General features: G+C 42.7%; 1 protein-coding gene across 3 annotated transcripts in view; it reads left to right on the forward strand.

Moving 5' to 3' along the window:
• PPIL2 (peptidylprolyl isomerase like 2) overlaps positions 1 to 22,808 on the forward strand; it is a 74,795-nt gene that overhangs the window by 25,423 nt on the left and 26,564 nt on the right. For all 3 annotated transcript variants that reach the window (XM_075515776.1, XM_075515777.1, XM_075515775.1), the window contains exons 9-14: positions 4,054 to 4,129; positions 5,554 to 5,714; positions 7,288 to 7,363; positions 8,604 to 8,710; positions 21,256 to 21,345; positions 22,735 to 22,768. In XM_075515776.1, the coding sequence (XP_075371891.1) occupies positions 4,054 to 4,129; positions 5,554 to 5,714; positions 7,288 to 7,363; positions 8,604 to 8,710; positions 21,256 to 21,345; positions 22,735 to 22,768 (544 nt within the window). The remainder of the gene's footprint in view (positions 1 to 4,053; positions 4,130 to 5,553; positions 5,715 to 7,287; positions 7,364 to 8,603; positions 8,711 to 21,255; positions 21,346 to 22,734; positions 22,769 to 22,808) is intronic.

Consider the following 22,808-nt stretch of genomic DNA (forward strand, 5'->3'; position numbering starts at 1 on the left):
GGGTTCCTGGGAGAAATGAATAGACCAAAGAAAAGTCTGGGTAGAACGCGGACAGGTTTGCTGCCGTTAAAGGGGAAAAAGGCTGATGCTGTTACGCGCTTCCTTATGTCAATTTTATTGTTTCTGTACAACCTAATCGGCCGTGGACAGGACAGGGTTCCCGACGAGCTGTTAAGCACCACTGGCGATTGCGGCAGGGAGCATAACTAATGAGCGAGCTGGAGGCAGCGGAGCTGCGCGCTGCTAATGGGTGTCTCGCTCCTCAGCTATTTCTCGTTTGCTCTTTGTGTGGCAGAAGGTCGGAGCAGGTCTCCTCTCGGTTGTGGGTGAGGCTCTCGGAGGGGGGGTCACGCAGCGTGCGGGGTGGCCGGTAAAGAAGTGACGCGCCGGGACGTGGTCGGTGTGTGAAGGTAACGGCCCCGGAGATAATTAGGGGTGCGGGGTGGCCGGCCAAATGGTAAGAGAGGAATCAGGCCTCAAAGAAATCACACGGTCTAAAACTGCGCTGGCTTTAACCTGCTCTTTTGGGGGGTTGTGTGTATGGTGCTTAAGATTAATGGAGTTTAAGCTGTTTCCCTAAGTAGGTGAAACCAGAAAATGATAGGGGGGAAAAAAGCGGAATAAAACTTGAGATTAATTGTTTTCAGAGCTCAGCTTTCAGGGAAACATCAAATATGAGATTTTTAATAGTCATGATAGTTAGCAACCCTTTGAAGTCTGTATCTGTGCTAGTAATTTGCTAAACTAAAGTTTACGGTTTGTAACCTTAATAAGAAAAACCCTGAGACTGCTACCCATGGTAATTTGAATACGTATTTTTAAACATGCTAAGGCAAACAAAAGTAGGCCAATTTACTCTTCGTGGTTCATCTTCCTTTCGGGTTTCTGTGTGCTTACACAGAACTTATTTCTTTAGGCCTTTGGGCTCTAGGCCTTAATCTGAACAGGACTGGGAGCATCCCCGTGAGTCCAGCCTTCCTCTGAGCAGGAGAGGCCGTGAATTCCTTAGAGCTCAGGGCTTTGATGGTGCGGGTACGTCTGTCTGTCCGCCGTCCCTGCGGTGTCGTGGTTGGACCGCTCTGGTTCTGTGCCCAGTAACTGTCATGGATGCAATGAGAGGAACTTGGCAGGCTAATTATTAGCGTTTAGACAGCTTTCTTCCTGAAGGGATACGTCAGAAGACTGTGGGCACTTTTAAAATTTACATAGACCTACCGTTAAAAAATGTGTATCTTGTGTTGTAGGACTCCGTACCATCAGTAAGGAAATGGTTTGTGTCTTCTGCAGCCCAGGTCGGACTGGTCAGATGTGTTCCCGCTCCTGGGCATGGCAGAAGCAAACGGTGTCTTGTGTTTAACTTAATATTCACCGCGGTACTGTCACACTTAGTATGCGCATTTGTCTAATTCTAATCAAACTTCTCCTAGCGTATCATGATGCTGTATTTTAGAGGGAGGAATCACTATGTGAACCGCTTGTCCTAGGTGTCCTGTGTAAGATTACACTCAAATTTCAACGTGAACCATTTTTGAAGTTTTTTCCACTGACAGAGGGAAACTGGTTTTGGATTAGGGGCATGGGTTGTCTGCCTTCTCGATGTGTGGTGAGACTCCTGCCTTGCAGAATCAGGAACGCAAGGGACAGCACTGTAAATCAAACCTTTGCCGAGGCTTCCATTTGAACAAATGGCCCGCCTGAATGGGATGCAGGACCTTGTGTGGAGGACCTTGGGCTCGGTTCCGGGGCTCGGGGTCGTCTCGGGTCTCTCAGAAAGCAGACGGAGGTCTGCAAGGAGAGGGAGCTGCCCTGCGCCCTCGCTGTCCTTCGTGCCATAACGGATGCGCTGCCGGCGGGCAGGTCAGCGGCGATTTGGAGAGCCCTGAGGAATCCCTTGCAGGGAAGGAGACTGTAAGCCTTTTTGCTGGAGCTGCTCAACGCCTGCAATTAGGCTGGTTAAGCCAGGTAAACGTTTGAATGAACTGTGGCCATCAAACAGTTTGAACTAATCTGACTCGTGGTACCCTGAGCACAAAACACTTGGTTTCATAAGGCACTGGCAGTTGTGATGTCCTTTTATTTATTTTTAAACAATCAATAAATCAGTAAACCAAGAAGCTTTATTTAGAGGAATATAGTGAAGGTGTTTTCTGGTTCATCTTTACCGCTGTCTCCTGCCCTCCCTCCTGTCCACGAAAAGTCGGTTTCAGGAGTCAGTCTTGCCCTTCAGCTTTGCCATGAACAGCAGACATGTGGATTGCAATAAATCCATTTGTCTCTATTAATATTAATACACAGATTATTTTTTTGCCTTTCCTGGGAAGGGTAAGCAGTCTTCCTTCACCTTTTGAGGTGGTACATTTATGCGCAAGGCGATGATTTCTGTCTGGGAAAGCTGCAGCTGATGATTACTGAAGAGTATTTGGGAGGAGGCAACCTGTGTTGTCTGGAAAGACACTGAGCCCTTTCTCCAGACCTTCTCCATGCGTCTTGTTGACCGTCAGAGAGCAAGGCTGAAATTATCTCTATTCATACATGCATAAATATGTATGTGAGGTAATAAATAATAAATACACCGGAGCGCCAGTATCAGAGGATACAAAAACGGTTAAAAAACAGGTCCAAATTTCCTATTCCTTAGTCGTTTTATTTACAGATCATCTGTCTCTAATGCAAGATCTTAAAGACAAAATATCTATTTTTTTTGGCAGTCCATGTCTTGATGAAGGTCTGTCGGAGGGGTACAGAGGGGCAGGAAACAACAGAGAATTATTCTGTAGTGGTTGGGAAGGGGACAGCAGAAAGCCAGGCGGTCACCGTTAGGGTGCAGAATCACACAGCTTGATTCCATAAATGTGTTTTGTTTTTACTGCCAGCAGTAAAACTAAAAGTGCACTCTCTGGTGGAAGCATACCGTTTCAGGGATGAATAAAAGGCGTAATTAGATCGTTTAATAAGTGATGGAGCTACCAGCTCTGCTTGTACTAATCATTACTTTTAGCAGAGATGGAATTGTCGGAACTTGTTACCAACAGTGGTGGTCTGAGGAGCTGTGTTCAGTTTATTTGGGGTAATACTATTCATGTCAGCGTCATAGTTCTTTGCATAATATACTGCGTTGTTTTTATCCTGAACTTGAAACTATTGCGATATTTTGGTATTTTAGATTTTGAATTGTTTTCTGTAAGATAGAATTTCCAGAAACGACTGGGTGTCCTGGGCTGATGTTCTGACCTTTCTGTGCTGCAGAGGAGCTTGAGGAGAAAACCTTGAAGTCATTGTAAGAAGAGGATTAAGGACTGTTTGATAATAGTATAACGTAACCTAGATCACCAGCAGGCATTCCTTGTCTGACTCTCTCTAGCAAAAGGTCAAGGTTATGCAGAAAGTTGCCTGGAGATAGGACAAAGACTCACAGTTAAGGGACTGTGTGCTTTTGCTGTTTTCATAATACCACTTCTTGTTGCCTTTTTTAATTATTAGTTGTTATTTTTAAACGTAATTTTTGTTTTTAAATGTAAGCACGGGTTTCACTAGTAAAAAAGAACAAAACCGTTCTGACTGCAAAGGCTTGCTCTGAGGTTTATTTGTATTTTGAAATGCATGACAGAAGTTGACAGAGCGTGTGTGAATCAGGCGCGCCGTTATAAATAGGAGGAGATGGCTGATGTGACTTTGCATAGGCCTTAGACCAAACCACGGAAGGAAGGAAAGAATCGGGGGATTGCAGCTCCTCGTTCTTTCTCCTCACTAGGGCAGGGTAGACTCAGCTGAGTTCTGTTGGTAACTTCCATAGGCAAAATAGGTGTAATACTATGTTTGGGACTAAATTCCAGATCCCTAAGGAGCCTACCGTGAACAGGCTCATTGCTGATGTCGGTTGGGGTTGATTGCTTTATATTTTTTTCATCTTTCTGTGGTTTGGGGAGTATGGAAGTTATTCTGTCTCTCCCTGTTCGTTGATTATGGTGGTGTCTGCCCTTCATACTAGTCTGTTGCACGGAATGGGTGCCTACCCAGCTCTCTGATATTTGGTTTTTTAACTATTATTTTCAGGATCCAACAAACCTGGATAAGTTCAATGTCTCAAACTTCTTTCATGTTAAGAACAACATAAAAGTAATTGATCCAGGTAAGGACGAATTGAAGGTAGGCTGAGAAAACACCAACCCAAACATGCCAATTCTAAAGACAACGTTGTGGAATTGGCACTGTTTTCTGGATGGACGTCCCTCAGTGGCTAGCGGTAACTTTGAAGGCTTCTTGGAAACATGAATAACTTGTTGAAACTGTTCCTTTCACATCAAAAGGTGTTAACAAATTTTGAAGCAAGGACATGATTCTTTGCGAAATCATTAACTGTCTCTGTTGAGTGCTGTGCAAACACGGGAAGCTTTCCATATCCTTTAAGAGCAGGTAGATGAGAGAGAAGTGAGAAGAGGAGGAAAAATAATTTGCCAAAAGGTCCATTAGCCTTGTACCCGAACTGAGGCGAGGAGACCTACATCTTCTCGTACCTGTCTGCTAGGCTCTCTTTCATGTGTATCAACAATGTATTGCCCATCCTTCTGTCTGGATAACAGTGGACATCTTCCAAGTTAAAGATTGACACAGGTTTTTCTAAAATAGTCCCAAAATTATTTTAATAAAAAATATTTTTTTTCTTTCTAGATACCAAAGAAATTTGCTTCTCAATTCTTTTGTGATTTTTTGAGAGCTAAATGCTTAGTAATAGCTGCTAATATTAAATTGCTGAAGGACAAAAATTCTCTCCTTTGCCCTTGTGGTTTCCTTTAGAACTGTTTCTAATGAGGTCTAATTGCTGATTCTAAGCATGGTGTGTTTTTCTGGGTCTTATTATGCTTATTATGCTCATCTCTTTTTTTTTTTTTTTTTTTGAAGCTACTAGTTCTGCAAGCAAGCATCTCTCTTTCTATTTACCCGCTAAAAATAAGTGGATATTATCTCAGAAATGGAATATTTCATATCCAGCAAATAGTGGGCATACCAAGACAGAGAACAAGTGAAACTTGTAAAAATAAAAAAATTACATTTAAAAAACCAATCAAATTCTACAGCCCAGTCCCCCAGCCTCCTCCCCCTGGTATCCCATTAAAGATCTCATCTTGGGATTTTTGTGTCACGGGCCTGGCCATTCAGTGAGGAGACAAAGGACAGAAGTTTATATTGTACCCAGCTGTATCTTGTCTTTATTGTTCTATAAAATTTTTACAAGACTTGCATGAACTTAGGTAATTTCTAGTGGTTTCAAAGAAATTTTTGCAGTAGTTGATTGGAAGTTGTTTTTTTCTTTTGTTATGCTTCATCATATTGGCATTTATTGTGCTGTATTTCAAGTTATACTGTCGTTAGTGTTATGCATTGCTATTTGTTACTGTTTCTGCAGGAATAAATATAGTTACTAGACCTTTTTATTTTAAAAAAAGTAGAAATAATATCTGGAAGATTTTTGTGTAACTAGATATGTAATGAACTGAAGGAGAACAAAACAGATTTTTCTTTTAACTCTGAACGATTTAACTTTGTGTTATCTAGATGAAGAAAAAGCAAAATTAGATCCATCTTACTATTTGAAAAATACAAATACAGAGACCCGAGAGACTTTACTGGAGCTTTATAAGGAATTCAAAGGCGATGATATTCTAGCAGCTACTATGAAGGCTCCTGAAAAGAAGAAAGTGGATAAGCTGAATGCAGTAAGTTGACTTAATTTGTAGTTTGGCACTGTCTGACCTCCTCAAGAATGGTAATAGATGTTTTTCAGCTTAGAGGCCATATTGCAGTATAAACAGACAGTGCTCCTTCTGTTTTCTGTTACATGGAAATTTGTCATAGATGAGAATATGAGAATCATATTGGGATTCCTTAGAAATACATTGTATGTGTCAGTGAGTGCCTCCTTGTTAAATCATTGTAAATGAACCTAAACATTTTAGAAATGGAGCACAATAAGAAGGAAGAATCTTTATGATGTGGTTATGATGTATCTGTTGGCAGAACCTTTTTTCCCAGGTTGTAATCTCTTGCTTTGAATTTGTTTATCCTTGCTTCCTGCAGTTATTGGCAGAGAGAACACACCTTAAGGGCAGTGCAATGAATAATTTCTGGTGTGTGAAAATATATCAATGATCCACAGCTGCTTCTCCATTTTTTTTCCACTGGAATGCAGGATTTTTAGTGGAATATTTTAAAGGATGTTCTTCCAGGTGCATGTTACTGTGTGTTCATGGTAGTCAAGAGAAACAATTCATCTGCATCTAGATTTCCTACATCAAAGGCTGTTTGAAATGGGCAAGACAGAGTATTCTTCTTTCCTTTAATAATTCTGGGATGTGTGTGTCTTCGTGCTTTGATTACACTTACACGAAAACGAATAACAATGCAGCATATGGCTTTTCCTGAGGAGGCTTAGTGACAGATCAGGGAGCGTACGTGACCAAGGAGGAGGATCACATTTGCCCCTTTTTCAGGGCATCGGAGTGTTATACGAAAACAAAAGATGTAGGGAGAAAAAAAAAGAGGTAAGAGGCAGCGATGAGCTCTACACATGTAGGAGAGTCAGACTGTCAGCTAATGGTGCGGATGGGCATAACCATGGACGTGCACAGGGTGCAGCGCAGCCTCGCGGACTGAGCACCCGCCTGACCTGTGTTCTTCACAGGCATTGCCCCAGAGCCGCTAAACCTATCTCCGGGCTTATTAGATCTTTGTAATTTACTACAAAATCCATGTGTGACGTTCACGTTTCCTTTCTGCAGGAGAATTACAAAGCTCAGAATAGACGTTGGGAACCATGGGACGGTGCCTCTGCACGCAGAAGGGCCGTGTGTGGGCGGGGGAGCGGTTTGCTTTCCCCCGCAGTATCTCTGTGGTTCACTGAATTTTCCTTCCACTTACTCAGCAACGTTGGAGAATTTTACAGATGTCTTGCCAGCGGTACTCCTTTCATATCTCCACCTGTGGACATACAAATAAATTCTGATAATAGCATCTTTGCATAGTGATGTGTTAAACTGCAGTGGAAGCGCTAAGCCCCTTCAGCTCAGCACGCGGGCAGCCTTAACCAGAGTTTCATCAGCGCGAATGTTACGGGTAACAGATGGAGAATTATCGCTGCCTCGTGCATTTGTTTCTTCCTGTAGGAGCTAGAGCGGAAAGCCTGCCTTCAGAAGGATGACATTTGTGTGTTTCTAGTGCTTATGTAGTATCTTTAGTAGATAAATTCTAAGATCTAATGACTTTTTCTCTTGCCTTTCCCTCTGCGAACAGGCTCACTATTCCACTGGAGCAGTAAGCGCTTCCTTCACCTCCACTGCAATGGTGCCTGAAACTACCCACGAAGCAGGTACCAGAACTACCTGGCTACAACCTGTTCATTTGCTTTCCAGTTTTAAAGTGTGCTCCCTAGCCCTCATACATTTATGAGGACTGAAGGAATGCATTGATAATTGGTCAGGAATGATGCCATGGAAATGTATTCCCTGAGCAGATACATCCTTACTTTCCAGTGAGCTCATTCTGAAAATAATGGAGCAATTATGAATTAGCTTCGGCTTTGAATGGCAGTTACTTATGTTGAACTGAAATTAATGAGGTATTTTCTATGCCCAGGGACCACAAAGTGGGATATCCACTGATGCAAGTTAGGAACGGGGTATAATCTCTCCTCAAACAGCATACAAAACCTTTACCACCTTTTTGGCCTAACCTGGCATTGGTTAGAATGACAGCAAATTTTGTGGTGATAACTTTTGATTTACCGCTTTTCAAGGTTACACAAAAATGTATTTTAGTACAATAAAGTTTTCCTTTCGTTCTCCAGCCTAAACAGTAATGTACAGAATTTATTTAATTTGAATATTGATTAAATAGCTGAGCGATTAGGATTCCCAGTTGAACAGAAAGGTCTGGCTTTTGGCACTAAAATTTAGAAGTATGTCACACACTTAGGCAAAGATTGAATACGTTGCTAAAACTACGTTTACCAAGTTCAGTTCCTTTACTTGGTGGGTTACAGTGATTTGCAGGTGGATCTTTGAGTGTTGAAAATATCTGACTAACTGGACATTTTGACAAAGTGGAAGTGGAAACATCCTAGATTGATCCTTTGGTTTGACTTTCCAGTAATGTTTCCGTAATGTAACTTACTGTACAGTAATGTAACTTAGCTTCGTTTGTTTTCAGAACTGGGTAGGTCCTCATATGTCAGCAATTTGTGGTTGACTGATGACTACCTGCTTGGCTTCCAAGTTTGACAAGAAACAATTTGGCTTCAAAGCAATGTTTGCGATTGGTAGACATTACTTGAAAATTATAGTTTGTAATATTGCATGCTTCTGTGACTTAAAAATATAGATTATATTGTTGGCTCTCGAGGACTTGGTGGTTTTCTATAATGGAAAGCGTTTTGCACAGAGATTAATGTGAGGTTATCATAGATGAATTGCAGAGTGCAATCCCTGAAGACCCAGTACCCCAGGGGAAGAGGTCAGACAGTAGAATCTAGCAATTTGTTTTCTGATAATTTCTCAAGATCAATGGGTAAGCTTCCAGAGAGCTAATTGTTGTCTTCTGCTTTGATACAGCTGCTATTGAAGAAGATGTTGTGAGATACAAATATGTGAAGAAGAAGGGCTATGTGCGACTTCACACTAATAAAGGAGACCTAAACTTGGAGCTGCACTGTGATATGGTATTGTGTGCCCCATAAGATGAATCTCTCTAGATAACAAACAGAATAGGAGCCGGCAATGGAAATGTCCAAAGAAAGGAATAGTGCGTAGTTGTAATAGATACAGATAAATAACTAGCTTTCACTTGCTTTGGTGTGTTTTCATACATACACGAAACTCCATTGTAAAATGTGTATATATATTATTTTATATATCATACTACTATATGTGTAAAAGTTCTCTGTGAGTAGTCCCATACATTTTAGTGGACTACTTACAACATGTCAAGGTACATGTTTAGAGCTTCAAAGGGTCAGGATTATAGTGACCCGGACAATGACAAGAAAGGTAGAGAGGAAAAAAAAGGAAGAGCACAGAGAAGAGAGAATAACCCAAGGTTACACAGCAGGTTACTGGCAGAACCAGGAAAACAATCTCAGTGAAACTGAGAGCAGTCTGTCAGCCTGAGTACATGTAGTTAAGATCCCCAGGAATGGTTAGATTGGCTTCTAAATCCTGAGCTTTACAGAACAAACCTAACTGAAAACCTTAAAATATGTTTTTTGCTTCCTCAGTTTTTAAGGTTCAAGTTTTCAAACCTCTTCCCTTTGCCATTAAGATGTAGATGTTCATTTTAAAAAACAATGGACTGGAGTTTTTTTATAGTCAATACAGCCTGATTCTGGGGGAAATCTGTGGCTCTTACAATAATAAACATGGCAAGACTTGTGATAGACGGATGAGTTGTGGCGACACTGATGTCTCGGACGTCACTGCTTGCTAGTGTGCTGGCTTATTTATGTGTACAACCACATCTATAAAAGGAAAAAAGTTTTCAATGTAAAAAGCCCAAACCTTCTGTTGTTTACTGAGATTTTTATCTCAGGAGATTATAGGCCTGAAGGTAGATGTTTTAGGAAGTTGAAGGATGTGAACAGGGGTTTAAATGGTACAACTTCTCTTTGTTGTGACCCTCACAGAATTTAAGGACAGTGGTGCTGGCTAGGAGCTGGGGTGCCTGGTGTGAAACCCAGAGCTGCACTGGGAGAATGCATCCTTTTTTGCCTGGGAGAAGGACAAAGGAGCAAACAGGACAAGGCTGCTAGCTTTCCCTTCTCTTCCTTTCTCTCGCACGAGTGTGGAGCAAGATATGTGTACGCAGCTCAAGCTGATCTATGGAAACAGCATGAGAACCTCCACAGCAGCATATCATGCTAGCAATTCTGTAGGTCCCTGTCAGCCCTACAGGTGTTTTCCGTGATCTTAAATAGTAACACTATGTAATAAGGCAAAAAGCAGAGGATGTTAGTACAGCAATATTTGGGGGAAGCAGCAGAATGAGCAGATTGCATTGAATCATTTGTTTTGCCATATGTTCTCAAACTGGCTCCTGGCTAATGCAGGCTGACTGCAGCTATTCTTATCGGCGTGGGTTTTTTGGCCACGTGTGTGGCCAGTGTCACTCAGTCCTGAGGACCCAGTCTCAATTGCCCATTATAAACTTCCTGTATGATACGCGTTGTGTTTCCTTTGTTCCAGACGAATCCCTGTTCATCCCCCTTTCACACACACTGCTTCCTCAGGTACACATGGGAAGCGTGCGCTGTTTTACGCGGCCAGACCTGCTTGAACGCTGGCCTCTAGCCATCTGTTTCTTTCATTTCTTTGTGTCGACTCAGTCTGTGTGAATTAAGCAGACCCTTGGCACTGCAGAGGGGAAAAAGATATATATTTAGAATAAGTAGGAAAAACTTGCTGCTTTAAGGAGGTTTTCACAACATCCACTTTAGGTCGTCATCCTAGGTCTATTAAATCAGTTCTTCCGGGAGGCGCTTGTTTTTCTCCCTTTACTATATAAGGAGTTTGTGCTTCTGACTTTGGTTTTCCTGAATCACACTGAGGTTAGGCACATAAGGTAGCTCAGTGCAGACAGAGCAAACATCTTACAAGCATGTAACACATATATAGGTCACAAACATACACACACACACACACATCAGCTACAGTGGATCTATTGAGATTGCAAAGACAGACACAGAAAATGGGGAAATGCCAAAATGAAGCCTTTCTAAACACATCCAGTTCACCCTGCTTGTGAATATGCATGGTAATCATCTTAATTAATCATAAGCTGAGTTTTTTATCAGCTCTTCTGGCTTATTCAGTGCGCAAGCTGAACCAGTTCTGGGAGCTGTTTGGAACTGTGTAGTGAAATGGTTTAGATGCAGGATTTGGTTTTCCTGCAGAAATGTGGAATGTGGGTAAGGTCCTTGAATGCAGTCGGGGGAACTGGACTGTATCATAATGCTCACCCGAATTAATGTTGCACAGGCTTTTTGGTGCCTGACTTTTCAGGCTTCGTGATTTTTTTAACGTAGTTGGCATGGGTAGTACCCCGGCTTTTCAGAAAGAAATGGAGAAACAAATTTCAGCCCAAAGCACTGTATGATACACACTGAGATCACCAGCAGATTTGGGACCCCTGGATGCAACACACAGACCTGTGCTGCTTGAGGGAATGAGAGAGAGGATAGCAGTATTAGGTTGTCATTGCTGTTGGAATTCAGCCAAAATACGTGTGATTTGGGGAATTTACTCATCTACTCTCTCAAGCAGTGCAACTGCAGGAGCAAGCATATGATTTATAAGCCATATTACAGTGGTGCTTAGCTTCTCTTTTGAAAGACCGAACGCTGCCTGACTGGTTGTTGCCTTGCCCTGACCACAGGCTCCTTTTTTTAATCGCTGCGCGATATCCTGTGCTCTGGTTATTATGGAAGCCGCCCTAGCAGTGGTTGTATTTGCACAGTACTGCAACTACATGATTGTGAAATGCTTTAGGAAGCTTGAGGATGAAGTTGCTATATAAATATGACAAATGAATACCCATGTCCGGAGGTAGGACTTGCAACATTCAAATTACATTTTAAAATAGTCTTAGGGGTTAGATTTCAATATACACTTTGAGGTGAAGTCTTCTTGCTGAAATAGAGAACAGCAAGTGGCATACTTGCTGTCTTAGAGTCCTACTGAACCTTACTGAATCTTCCATTGTATTTTCATGCCTATGGGCTGCCTATTTAAGCAAAATATTCTTGCAGTTGTGCTCTCAGCAGTCTGCACTGCTTCTGAAGTCTACCCCGTATCCTCTTTGCCTTCAGTACCCCCTTGAGCTCTTACTCCCTCTCCCTTCACAGCTCTTCTGTCTCCTGTTCTTTCTTTCCCCTGTTTTTTGTGAGCTATCTGGCAGCATGGATTGTTTGGAGTTCAGTCTATATGTACCCGTGGAAACTTTTGTTTAAAAATAAATCTAGGGATCTTCATACACTAGTACTTTAAGGTGCCAATCAGTAAGATTGATAGTGATGAGATTCTTCCTAGCACCAAAAACCTAATCAAGAAATGTTTTGTATTGATCCAGGGGAGGAAATCAGTGCTGCAGCGTGATTGAAGTCATCAGTTACTTTGTGACAGAATTCAGAAAAAGAGCATGAAATAGGGCTAGAATCCAGGTATCTTCTGCGTTTTTAGAGCACCAGAAAACTTCACTTAGGTTCCAGAAAGATGATGTGTGGTGTAAGTCATTGACCTGAGAAAAGGCAATAAAGACTTTGGAAGATAAGCTGGATTTTTTCCATCCTTTTGAATTTGTGCCTCAAATGAGCAAAGGTACACTCCTGTTCTCTCTTTGCATCGTAGCGGTGTGTGTCGTGCTCTTTGTTGCCATTCCTTTTTCTCCCAGTCGTCTTATTCAGATACAGTATGTTCCTCCTGATGGGGACGAATCAGATGGCCATTCGTTAGGGACATTTTCCAGGAAGCTGAGTTCAGCTGGGCATAAGCAACATTTGTTGTATACACTAATTGGAAACAAATTTACAGAAATTCTACTTGCCAGAAGTAATGTTGGCGAGTACAGACGATTTAACAGCATCCAACAAGTGTTATTCTTTCAGCTCTAGTCTTATGCATCGCCAAACAAATAAATCATGAAAAAATAACTGATGAAAGGCAACGAATGTCACTGGATTTCTTGTATTTTATTTACTGTGATTTTTTCTAATCTCCTCAAGTCCTTTTAGCTGCTTTAATCAGGATGCTGCTGGGAGCAACTGTCTATATCATCTGTATGTATTCTGCTGTATCAGTGACTATAGGGATGCAGTTATACCTTGCAGGTGGTGGAGCAGCCTCTTAAGACAGGGTGGAGGCTTTACCCTGTGCAAAAAGTCAAATTGACTTGGGTTTGGGAGTAGGAAAGCAGTGGGGTGCAATGGATAGAGCGGAGAACTAGGAGCTGCTAAACCCTGAATTCTCTGCCTTTGCCATGGACTTGCTGCATGATGTGGCTATGTCATTTGGTTATAGATTGTTTTTTAAATCGGTGGCATCCCATTTGTTATTTCACAAAGAGCAATAAATATGGGCATATTTCTGAATTCCCAGGCAATAACATCTCTCGTAGATGCCTGATTGCTGGGGTTAGGCTGCACAAATAACCCAGGCTGCCTGTTGGAATCAGCAGCCCTGCATAAGAATAGAGAGAGTAGCAGGCTGCTAGTCTCTGCGCCTGTGAAAGGGAATAAAAATTCCTCCTCTTGCCTCTAGGTTGCTTTGAGGCTTTCTTGTTTAGCGCTTGTACTTTTTTATTTTCATGGTGCTATGGAAATATATATAAAAACTTAACACTCCAGAAGACCCCGTCGAAGTGAGGAACAGGAGGTTTGGTGTGCTATCTCCCTTCTCTCCTTTGCGAGCTCTCCTCGCACAAGCGGTCGCTGCGGGGTAATGGTCTGGTGGTTAAGCACGTGCCAGTAGCGGTAATGGAATACTAATCCCTAACTGCCGTGGCAGTTTTTGTCAATTCGCCCGTCTCTCTCAGGTTTAATACTTTAAGGTTTAAGGGCAAGTTGGCATAACAAAGAAGAATGCGAGATGGATTTCAAAGCTCCATCCAGCACTCCACAAATGCTTTTTGAGGTTTTAGGACCTGGCAAACTCTGCTTAATGATGATGCCTTGGCATAACTATCTGAAGAAGCCATTATTCTACAAACACTGATGTTTTAATCTTTTGAGGCCCTCTGACCTGTTAAATATGCCTGTGATCTATAAATGTGTGATCCAGCCCCTGGTCTTTGAAATCATCTCTCCTTTTGTGTGAGGGACTGTTCCGAAGATCAGAAGCCTGTAAACTTCTTATCCATTTCCAGTGGGAAAGAAGTGAGTTGCTGAAAAACTCCTTTGGCCTCCTGGCATGACGAGGTTCCCCAGTCTTCCCAATCTCTCATTTTCTTTCTGATTTGAACGTCCATTCTGCTCGCTTTCTGTCAGCGTCACTGTGGCACTGTCTGGCAAATAACCGGCTGATGTTTTACCGGCGTCTTGTTCACCCAGCAGCGTGGGTGTAGGGATGGAGTCCAGCGGTCTTGGCATGGTTGTAAATGGCTTATTTCGTATTTTTTTCATCAGAGTAGGTCATGGTAGGAAGAGCTGCAACTTTCAGCTTTGAAAGTTCTTGTCAACAGAAACTAAAAGCAAACAAACGAAACCGTCCTTTTCCAGGGGAGAACAGCTGGGGACAAGCGCTGCTCCTTCTGCTGCATTTGTAAGCAGACAGATCTGTCGCTCTTCTTTGCGGCTGGGAGTGAAATGGCTCTGTGCAGCCATATTGATTAACAGGTTGCTGCTCTTAAGTGACTAGATAATATTTAAAATGTTTTTACCTTTGGGGGCATAACACCCGCGCTTGAGGAGGGAGAAAGGATGTTAGTAGGAGATGCTTTCTCTGGATGCTGCCGTGGCCCGCTTGTCCTCAGCGCTGTTCCGCAGCAGGGACGGGGCGGTGGGAGTCCCCGAGTCCCCTGCTGCCCGAGCCTGAAAGGGACAGGCAGTGAGGGTTAGGGAGGGTGCTCGCCCACCCCCCTGGGAGCCCCTCCCTGCCCGCGGGGCTGGCTGCCCTTGGCTGGCTGCAGTTTCCCGGCAGCCTTCGTCCTCGGGTAGTTGGTGGGAAGGCGTTTTGCACGTTTGGCCCTTTCCGCCTCCCCGACGAGCTGGATCTGGGGCGGGAATCGATTGTTATTGGATTGTGTCGCTTGTTGTTTGACATTGGACGGTGCCGGCGTCCCGCACCGGCTGCGTCTGCCCCTTAGTGACCCGGACCCGAGGATGGGGCGGGCGGGCTGGAGTTACGCAGCCGCTGCTCTTCCTCTGCCTCTGCCCGTTCCTTGTTTGTCCCTTGGCTCCTCTGGCGAGAGCGGGGTGACCTGGGGGGCTGGCAGCTACCAGAGCTTCGCTGCCCGCTGTGGGAGCGCTTACAGGTTGCGTCTTCCGAAAAGGTGGCATTTACGTGCCCGTTGCAGACTGACGAAATGCCGGGGAGCCGCCGCGGGACCTGCGATACTCCGAGTTTGACAGCCGCGGAGGTCGCTCGAGCAATTAAAGCTGTGCTCTGTTGAGGCTGTACCTAGGGGTGCTGTGTCGTGCTTGCCAGCCCCATCCTCATCAGCACCCAGCCCCACAGCGTCTGACAAGCTCCTCAACCCTTCCGGGACCGACAGCGCGAACGGGGGGAGAGGATTGTTTTCTTGTCTACCGCTGCAATAAATAAAAGTTGAGAGGAAAAGTAATGACTGCGGCTAGGGATGACGGCCGTGCCTCTGGAGAGCTAGTAGTTAACATTGACAAATTAGAAGAGTGAATTAGATGCCTTGTTTAGCTTGAGTTGTGCTCAGCTGAACTGATTGATTGTCCCTGTATTTGCAAAAAAGCGAAAAATGAAATGGGAGCGTGTCATTTTCTTATTGGCATCTTGTCTAAGCTGAGCATCTTGCTTAGACTTTGAAAAAGTTTTTGGTAGCATCATTAATGTCAGTACTGTGGAAGAAATGCCTTTGAAAAGTGCGATTTAGCTATCTGCTGCAATCTTTGCTAAATAGCTAATTAAATTATAGTGGGTTTCTGTGTAATGAGAATGCAATGATTCTGCTCTTTGTTCTGAGCAAACTTTGAGGCTTTGAGGCAGCAAAATAGGCAAATGTTTGCTGTCAAGTCAGCAATCTGTTACCTGAGGCATAGTTTGCTCGTTCTGATTCTTTTTAATGTCAGCAAGAGCCTGGCCAAGTGTGTTACCCCTCAGTGCCCCGATGCCTTCCCCTCTCCCAGTGCTCTCCCCCTGGAACCGTGCCCTCTGATCCCAGATCACAAACTGACCGCGCGTTTCCTCGCTCCGTGACCGGACTGGGCGTGCTGTCCTTTGCGTGAACCGTCTCTTTTTTGAACTGAACCACCCTAGGCGGCTGTCGTTGGCCACCGCAGCCTGTCACCGGCTCCACGCCTCTGGCGCTTAGGGGAACTGTTAGCAGGGAAGCGGAGCGGGCAGGGGGTGGTGTTCGGGTCTATAATAGATGTTTCTCCAGCAGGAAATGTCATGGGCTTCCCGCAGTGAAATTGTCCCCGTGCTTTCGCAGTGGGCTTTGTGGAGTTTTGGATTTTCTTGTCCCTCTCGCTCTGAAACAAATGGAGTGTGCTCCTAGTCCCGTGGTGCAAAGTGAAGCAGGGTAGCTTAAATTGCCTTCCAGGAGAGTATTCTGAGTTGAAACGCGGTAGGAACATTTATACGTCTCGTTTCTTTCCGTGACTTAGTGGAGGGAACAGACGCTTGCACCTGGTACATGGTGATTACCAAAACTGCTCCATTACAGTTGCCTCTGACTAAACCCTAAATAAAGCCAAGCTTTTATTAGGGCGAGTTCTTTCCTGTGGGATGGGTAGGCTACGAGGACTGCAGATTGAAGGGGATGGGCAGAACTGAGTTTAAACCTTACCAAATCACACCTTTATGGGCTCAGGCATTAGAAGAGTTGCTGGAATGAACAATTACAAGAGTGAAAATGCTGTGTAAAAAAAAAAAAAAAAGTACGTAAATGGACTAAAGCAAAACAAAATCCACCTTGCATTTTAAAGGAGATCTATGTTAAAAAAATTGCAGGCTTCGTTTGAAGCTTTAGAAATTTCCATCACTAGTTCATGCCTCTTAGTAGCGAGATTCTGGCGTTTGTGTGATAAGATGAAGGCTGTAGAATGCAATTTTAATTTGCGAGGAACAAGCTTTTCATTATTTCAGATTATTTCTGCTTTGAAACATAGGGTTAATGAGCATATATAAAGGCTCTGTAGTTTAGTGCAACTACTACAGTTCATCCAATTTAGAGAGACAAAAAGAAATAAAAAGGAAGTGGAATTAGCACAAGGAAATGATACAGATGTGCGAATGACAGCTTCTGAATGCTTAGTGTGAAATTCCTCTTCAAGGTTCATGCAGATCCTCGAGGGATGGATCATTTTGAAATGATTAGCTCTTCACATAGCAAAGCCTTCTTCCCCGCAGTCATGGCAACGACGCAGAAGCTCCTCTCTTTTCCCATCTCCCGCACCTTGGCAACAGGAGTGCCGCAGGTTTTTAATCTGCTTCTGCTTGGCTCGTCGGCTGCCCAATACAAATTCTGAGTTAAGGTAACTTTTACAAATGTAATGACCCATTTTACCTGACGAGAAAGGAGAGCCGCAAACTGAGAAGGCAGATAGTGACCTGGCTTGCTTAGTCTTACCCCTCAGGTCTCGGGATGCAGCAAGAGAGATTCATTTTGCCTGGTTTGGAGCCACCTTTGCTGGCAAAAAGGAAACTAAAATTGGCTCGGTTAATGCTTAAAAGGGGAACAAGATAAAATCTGCATTTCTTCTAGAACTTCATAGTAAGGACTCAGGGGTTTCTTTCTGGTTTGCTTGGGTTTCTTTTTAATTTTATATTTCTTTCTTTCTTTAGTGTTTTCCCAGTATCTGTGATTTCACAATCAGCCTCTTGTCACCGTAGTGTTTGCACAGTCGTAGTAGCAATCTCTTCTCAATTCTGAAATTTGTCCAGGCCTAGTAACTAGTAGAGTGCTGGTATTTCCATGTAGAATTACCTACCAAGTGTGTTAGCTAAATGGAGACTTAAGCATAATTAGAAGACCGTTGGGCTGTTTCCCCATTAAATATACGTGTCTGTGAGCCAAGCAAAGCATTTGTGTCACGTTCTGGGATAAGTACTCTTCTGGATTCCTGTCTCAAACCATTTATTAAAATTTTACCACTTGTCTTGGGTGTGAATTTTCAACAGTTGAAAGACAGTTATCTGGCATCTACAAAATAAATGGGGAGCATACTTGGAGCAGGAGATTCATTTTTGGTATAAATAAGGTATTTTTTTTCCTTACTGTGTGTCATTCGGAGAGAGAAGTGTCTTTAAGTTGAAGAACTTCATACAGAGGCGCTGCGTTCACTTATGTGGTCCTGACAACCAAAGAAAAGGAGGATTTCTCAGGGCTGTCCTACCACCCTCTTCGGAGAGAAAAGCCTGCCACAATCTTTAAATTTGACTTCTTAGGACTATCACTGCATCCTTCTCCGAAGATGTTGCAGCAGTCTTAAAACATAACCTTTTTTCTGTCAGTGGCTTTCAGATCAAGAGGTTAACAAATGAAGGTGGCATTTTTCCCTTGACTTTCTTACATATATGCCAAAGTCACAGTCAGCAGATTAAAGTAATTTAAAACATTTCCTGCTTAATGTAAAAGGAATAAAGAGGGAGAAGTTAGCTGCTGCTGTTGAGGTCAATTTGAGACGAGAACAGCCAGAAGTACCAGGAGAGCCTGGAGTCCACTGTCAGCAATGAGGCAACAAGGAACCGGCGTTGCCTTCTGCACTTCTGCGTCGCCCGGTGCCTTGCCCACCCCTTCCTCCTGCGGAAACGTGTGAGGCAAGTGGTGTGGAGGAAGTTTCTGAAGAAGCAGACAGTTTTGCATTCCAAGACAGCCAGTCTGACATCTTCCACAAGATCTTACACTCAAATAACAAAGTCAGGTTTGTTTATACCTATTTCTCATCAGTCTTTGTAGTTGGAACAAAGACTTCAAAGACTGGCTGTGTTTGTATGGTCCGTGCAGAACGTAACTTCATTACTTAGGATCTACACCTTCCCCATTAACCTCAAGCCTTTTTCTCCTGCTTTGGCAGGATGCTGCTTAAAAAAGTCCCCGAAATGTGCTTGGCAGTGTGAGATTTGGCAAGAACATAACTGCTTTGAATAAATCAGATAATCTGCGCCAGATATTCTAGATCAACTGCATGACTGAAACTGGGGTTTATTACTGGTTGAATGCAAACCTTTTTATTTGTGTCTACTAAAAAGCACCGTAAAAGGTAATGGTAATGTTGCTAAGGAACTGTTTACCTGCCAGATGTATCTGTATGATGCATGAGGTGACCATGGGAACCGATTTGGTGGCAATTATTTAAAGAAAGCCTTGCAGTGAAATGATTATTGCATGTATACTAAATATTTCTGCAGTTGCATTTGAAAAGCTTGTTTCTGGGAAAAGATATAATAACTAGAAATGTATTTAGAGAGAAGGGTCAGCATAGGTCCTACATAAAAAATACATTACTAGAGCCAGTTTTTTTGATGTATATTTTACAAATCATGTTTTGAAAATAAATAGGAAATCTGTATTGGGTTATCAACATTGTGCAAATTTAAAACGGTTTGGTATGTATTCCTAGGGGACTCAATCTTTCGCCTGATTTCATTTTTCTTAAAAAATTAATTACAGGTTGCTGTATTCCCCCCAGAGAACTTATTAACTATGTCTCTCTCTCCAAAGAGTGCTTGGTTCTCATGAGATAAAGTGCCTTGGGCTAAAAGCTGCTGATTCCATTTCTGATGCATAAAGAAATTTTTTAAACTTATTTTTATCCTTACTGACATTTTTCATGCGTGATAACTAATAGCACTACGTTAGGATCAAGGCTGTTACGATTTGTCTTATAAAGGAAGCATACGCTGCACAAATGATCCTTCAGGGGCTGAATTTTACTTGAAAGATTAGGTGCAAAGATTATTTTCAAGCATATATGTCCAATTCAAAGAAAAATTTTCAACTTTGCTATAAACATTGAATCTGTAGGAAAACCTCCTATTGCTTGAAACCATTTTTATGGGATATATTTACTTACAAGTTGCCCTCAGGATGCTACCAAAATACATGTCCTAGTGTCGTTCTACCATAAACGCATTATGGTACCATTACCGTTTTAACCCAGTAATGAATTCTGTAGGAAACCTGAGATAATGGGTGCTGTAACATTGCATTAGAATGTGTTTATTTTTCCCGTTACGGCCCAGCTGACAGCTGTCCTCTATATCCGTGTAGAGTAATTAAGAAGGAATCATTATAAAGAATTTATAACGGCAGGTAGAGTTTGTTTGGATAATTAATAGACGTTTCAGTGTCAGTGAAGAGGGGTGAGAATGATAGCGTTTCAGATGAGAAAATACAGAAAATTGAGGTTCTGTATGGTTCCGGGTGAATACTTGTATGGATCGGCTTTTAAAAAGCCGGAGATTATTTCAGCCTTAAATAGTTGTGATTGGGCTTGCCTGATTTTTTTGCTTTTAAGTCACTTTGGGGTGCGTGGCTCAGTCTCGCTGTCTCTCTGCAGCTCAGACCAAGCTTGACGTCGTACCAGTGCCGCGAGGCCGGGCCTTCCCGAAAGGCTGCCGGGCGGGGGGGGGGCACCCGCAGACATCGCGGCTCGTGCTGGGCTCTGCTTGCAAGCGCCTAGAACTATAAGGGTGTTTGCAACGACTCAGATTAGTTAGATGTATTCTTTTGTAAAACCGGAATATATTTATGCACATAATCCACAGTGGGGCTGGCACACATGTCCAAGAATCAAACCCAGGCTGTTTCTGTACTGGCATTGCAGAGAAGAGAATCCATACAAGTGCAGCGGAAGGATAATTAGGTAGACAGCAAAGTTTTTCAGAAGGCACTGTTTGAATGCCGTGGCTCGTAAAGTCAAATAAATAGCTTTAATTTGCACTGTAAGAGCAAATCAGAAGTGGGCAATATATTTAGCTTCTTTTAGCTTTTTGCCTTTTTTTTTTTTAGATTTTTGAAAAGAAGTTGTCTTTTTTATTTTTCCTGTGGTCCGGTGACTCGTGGGGTCATTCCTGGTTTTAGTTCCAAGTGGCGAAGAGGACCAAATGCTTCTTCTCTCCCAGTTAGCTTCAATGTGCGCACTTTGAAATAGTGGCGCGGGGAAGTCAGGTTCTTTCTTACTCTGGGAAATGAACTTTTTTCAGTGCTAGAAGTCCCCCTTTGGAACAGGATTATGATACGCTGCTGGAACCCAGTTACTTGAAAGTCTCTGAGCTTACCTGCTTTCACCACCATTACGTCTACTGGGAGCTCTCGTTGTCTGAGCTAGTGTTGAACACTTCTTTGTGCTAATTGGAAAGTCTGGGTTTAATTTATTTAACACAGTGTGTGTGTGTCTCCAGTATACTTTAAAAGAGCATATATTATATCTTTTTTCTGTAGACAGAGACTCACTCCTCTTCAGGAGTCCTGCATGATTGTTTCTTTGCAAGGCACAAATGAAAAGTGATTCTTGTAAACGGTGTAGTGACCAATTAGATTGCTAAAGGTATTCCTTAATTAGGGCTTCCATTTGTCTTTCAGACGCCCCGAACATGTGAAAACTTTATCAAATTGTGCAAGAAGAACTATTATGATGGGACAATTTTTCACAGGTCGATTCGTAATTTTGTGGTGAGTATTGAACAAATCCTGTATTGAACAAATATGTGATGTCCTCAAAATATTTATTTAGCTTAATTCCGTTTTAGTTTCTTCTGTGCATGACAACTTGCAATAGATGTATATTAAATCTACCATCAGAACTAGGATTGTCCTAACTTACTAAATTTGTACTTACTAGTCGTACTAACGACTGTCTCTGACTAATATTGTCACTTGGAGCATCACTGCATTCCGTGGTGCTTTTGCTGGCGTTCCAGACAAAGCCTTTGAGAGTCATTGCCTTGGCAAGGCTCTTGTTATCTTCGCCAGGCTGCGGGTGGGTGGTTAATGAACAGGAGGAGAGAGAGGGAAGTGCTAATTTGGATAAGTAATGCTGTGGCCTGCTGAAAGCCCATTCAGATGAAACTTCAGACAGCAGCTGAATTTCTGTTTCAGGTGGTGGTACTTGGATACTGTCAGATCATCCTTTCCTGAGCGTGCTCCAGGGGCGGGTGCCCAGGCCTTCTTTGTGAAGGAGTTAAAGAGCACCTAGTGAGCCCGAAAGTTGACTTTGGTAGTCAAAGAGCTTTCTTTACATGGGTACGGTCCAGGCAGCTTAGGGTGTTGTAGCTGTCCTGTACCTTCCTTTCAGAAGAATTAACAACCTGATCCTGAAGGCAGAGCACATCTTTCAGGGGACTACACTGAATGTTACGTTCCATCCTGTCATCCTAAAAAAAGCTTTTTTTCTTTTGACGGCACTGTATATCTCAGTTCATAGTTAAACTCACAATTAAAATTGGGCTTGTGTGCTACTACTGTGAAACTAGTCATGTCACGCTCCCTCTACTGGCATTAGAATATAGAATATTATTTGTGTGGATCCTGCATCTATATACAGTGATTAATTTTGTTGCGGAAAGATTGGTTTCACATGAGGATTTTCCCTACTGCGGATAGTGAGGGGGATACTGGGAAATACAGGTTCAGATACAGAAAATATTCCATATTCCCTCATTTCTTGCCTTCCCATCATGTGGAGGATTAGTAGCAAAATATAAAGCCTTTTCAGTTCCAAAACCAATGCATCATCAGTTAAAAAGCAGGTTACAACTCAGCACGTAATAAAAAGGATGATCTGGTTAACCCATTTGAGACTGTTTATTTTCCCTGTTTACCCACAAGAGACCTATTATTTTTATAAAACTGTCATTCTGCTCTTGGATCAGTAACGTAGGAGATGACAGGCAGCTGATAAAAGAGGCTCCAAATAAGTAGTAATGGTTTCCTTGTTGCTAACTTGTCAACATGACACAATATAGAAAGAAGAAAATTGAGCAGAATTGGCTTTTATGGCTTGTACTAATGTATTTCACACAGATATATATGTAACCTATTGATTTAATTTTAATTCTGCAGATCCAAGGAGGTGATCCAACTGGAACAGGAACAGGTAAGGTTGAGTTTGAATCAAGTAAACTGTTTTCACTTCA

The sequence above is a fragment of the Mycteria americana genome, chromosome 13 (assembly GCF_035582795.1).
Source record: "Mycteria americana isolate JAX WOST 10 ecotype Jacksonville Zoo and Gardens chromosome 13, USCA_MyAme_1.0, whole genome shotgun sequence".
NCBI lineage: Eukaryota > Metazoa > Chordata > Aves > Ciconiiformes > Ciconiidae > Mycteria > Mycteria americana.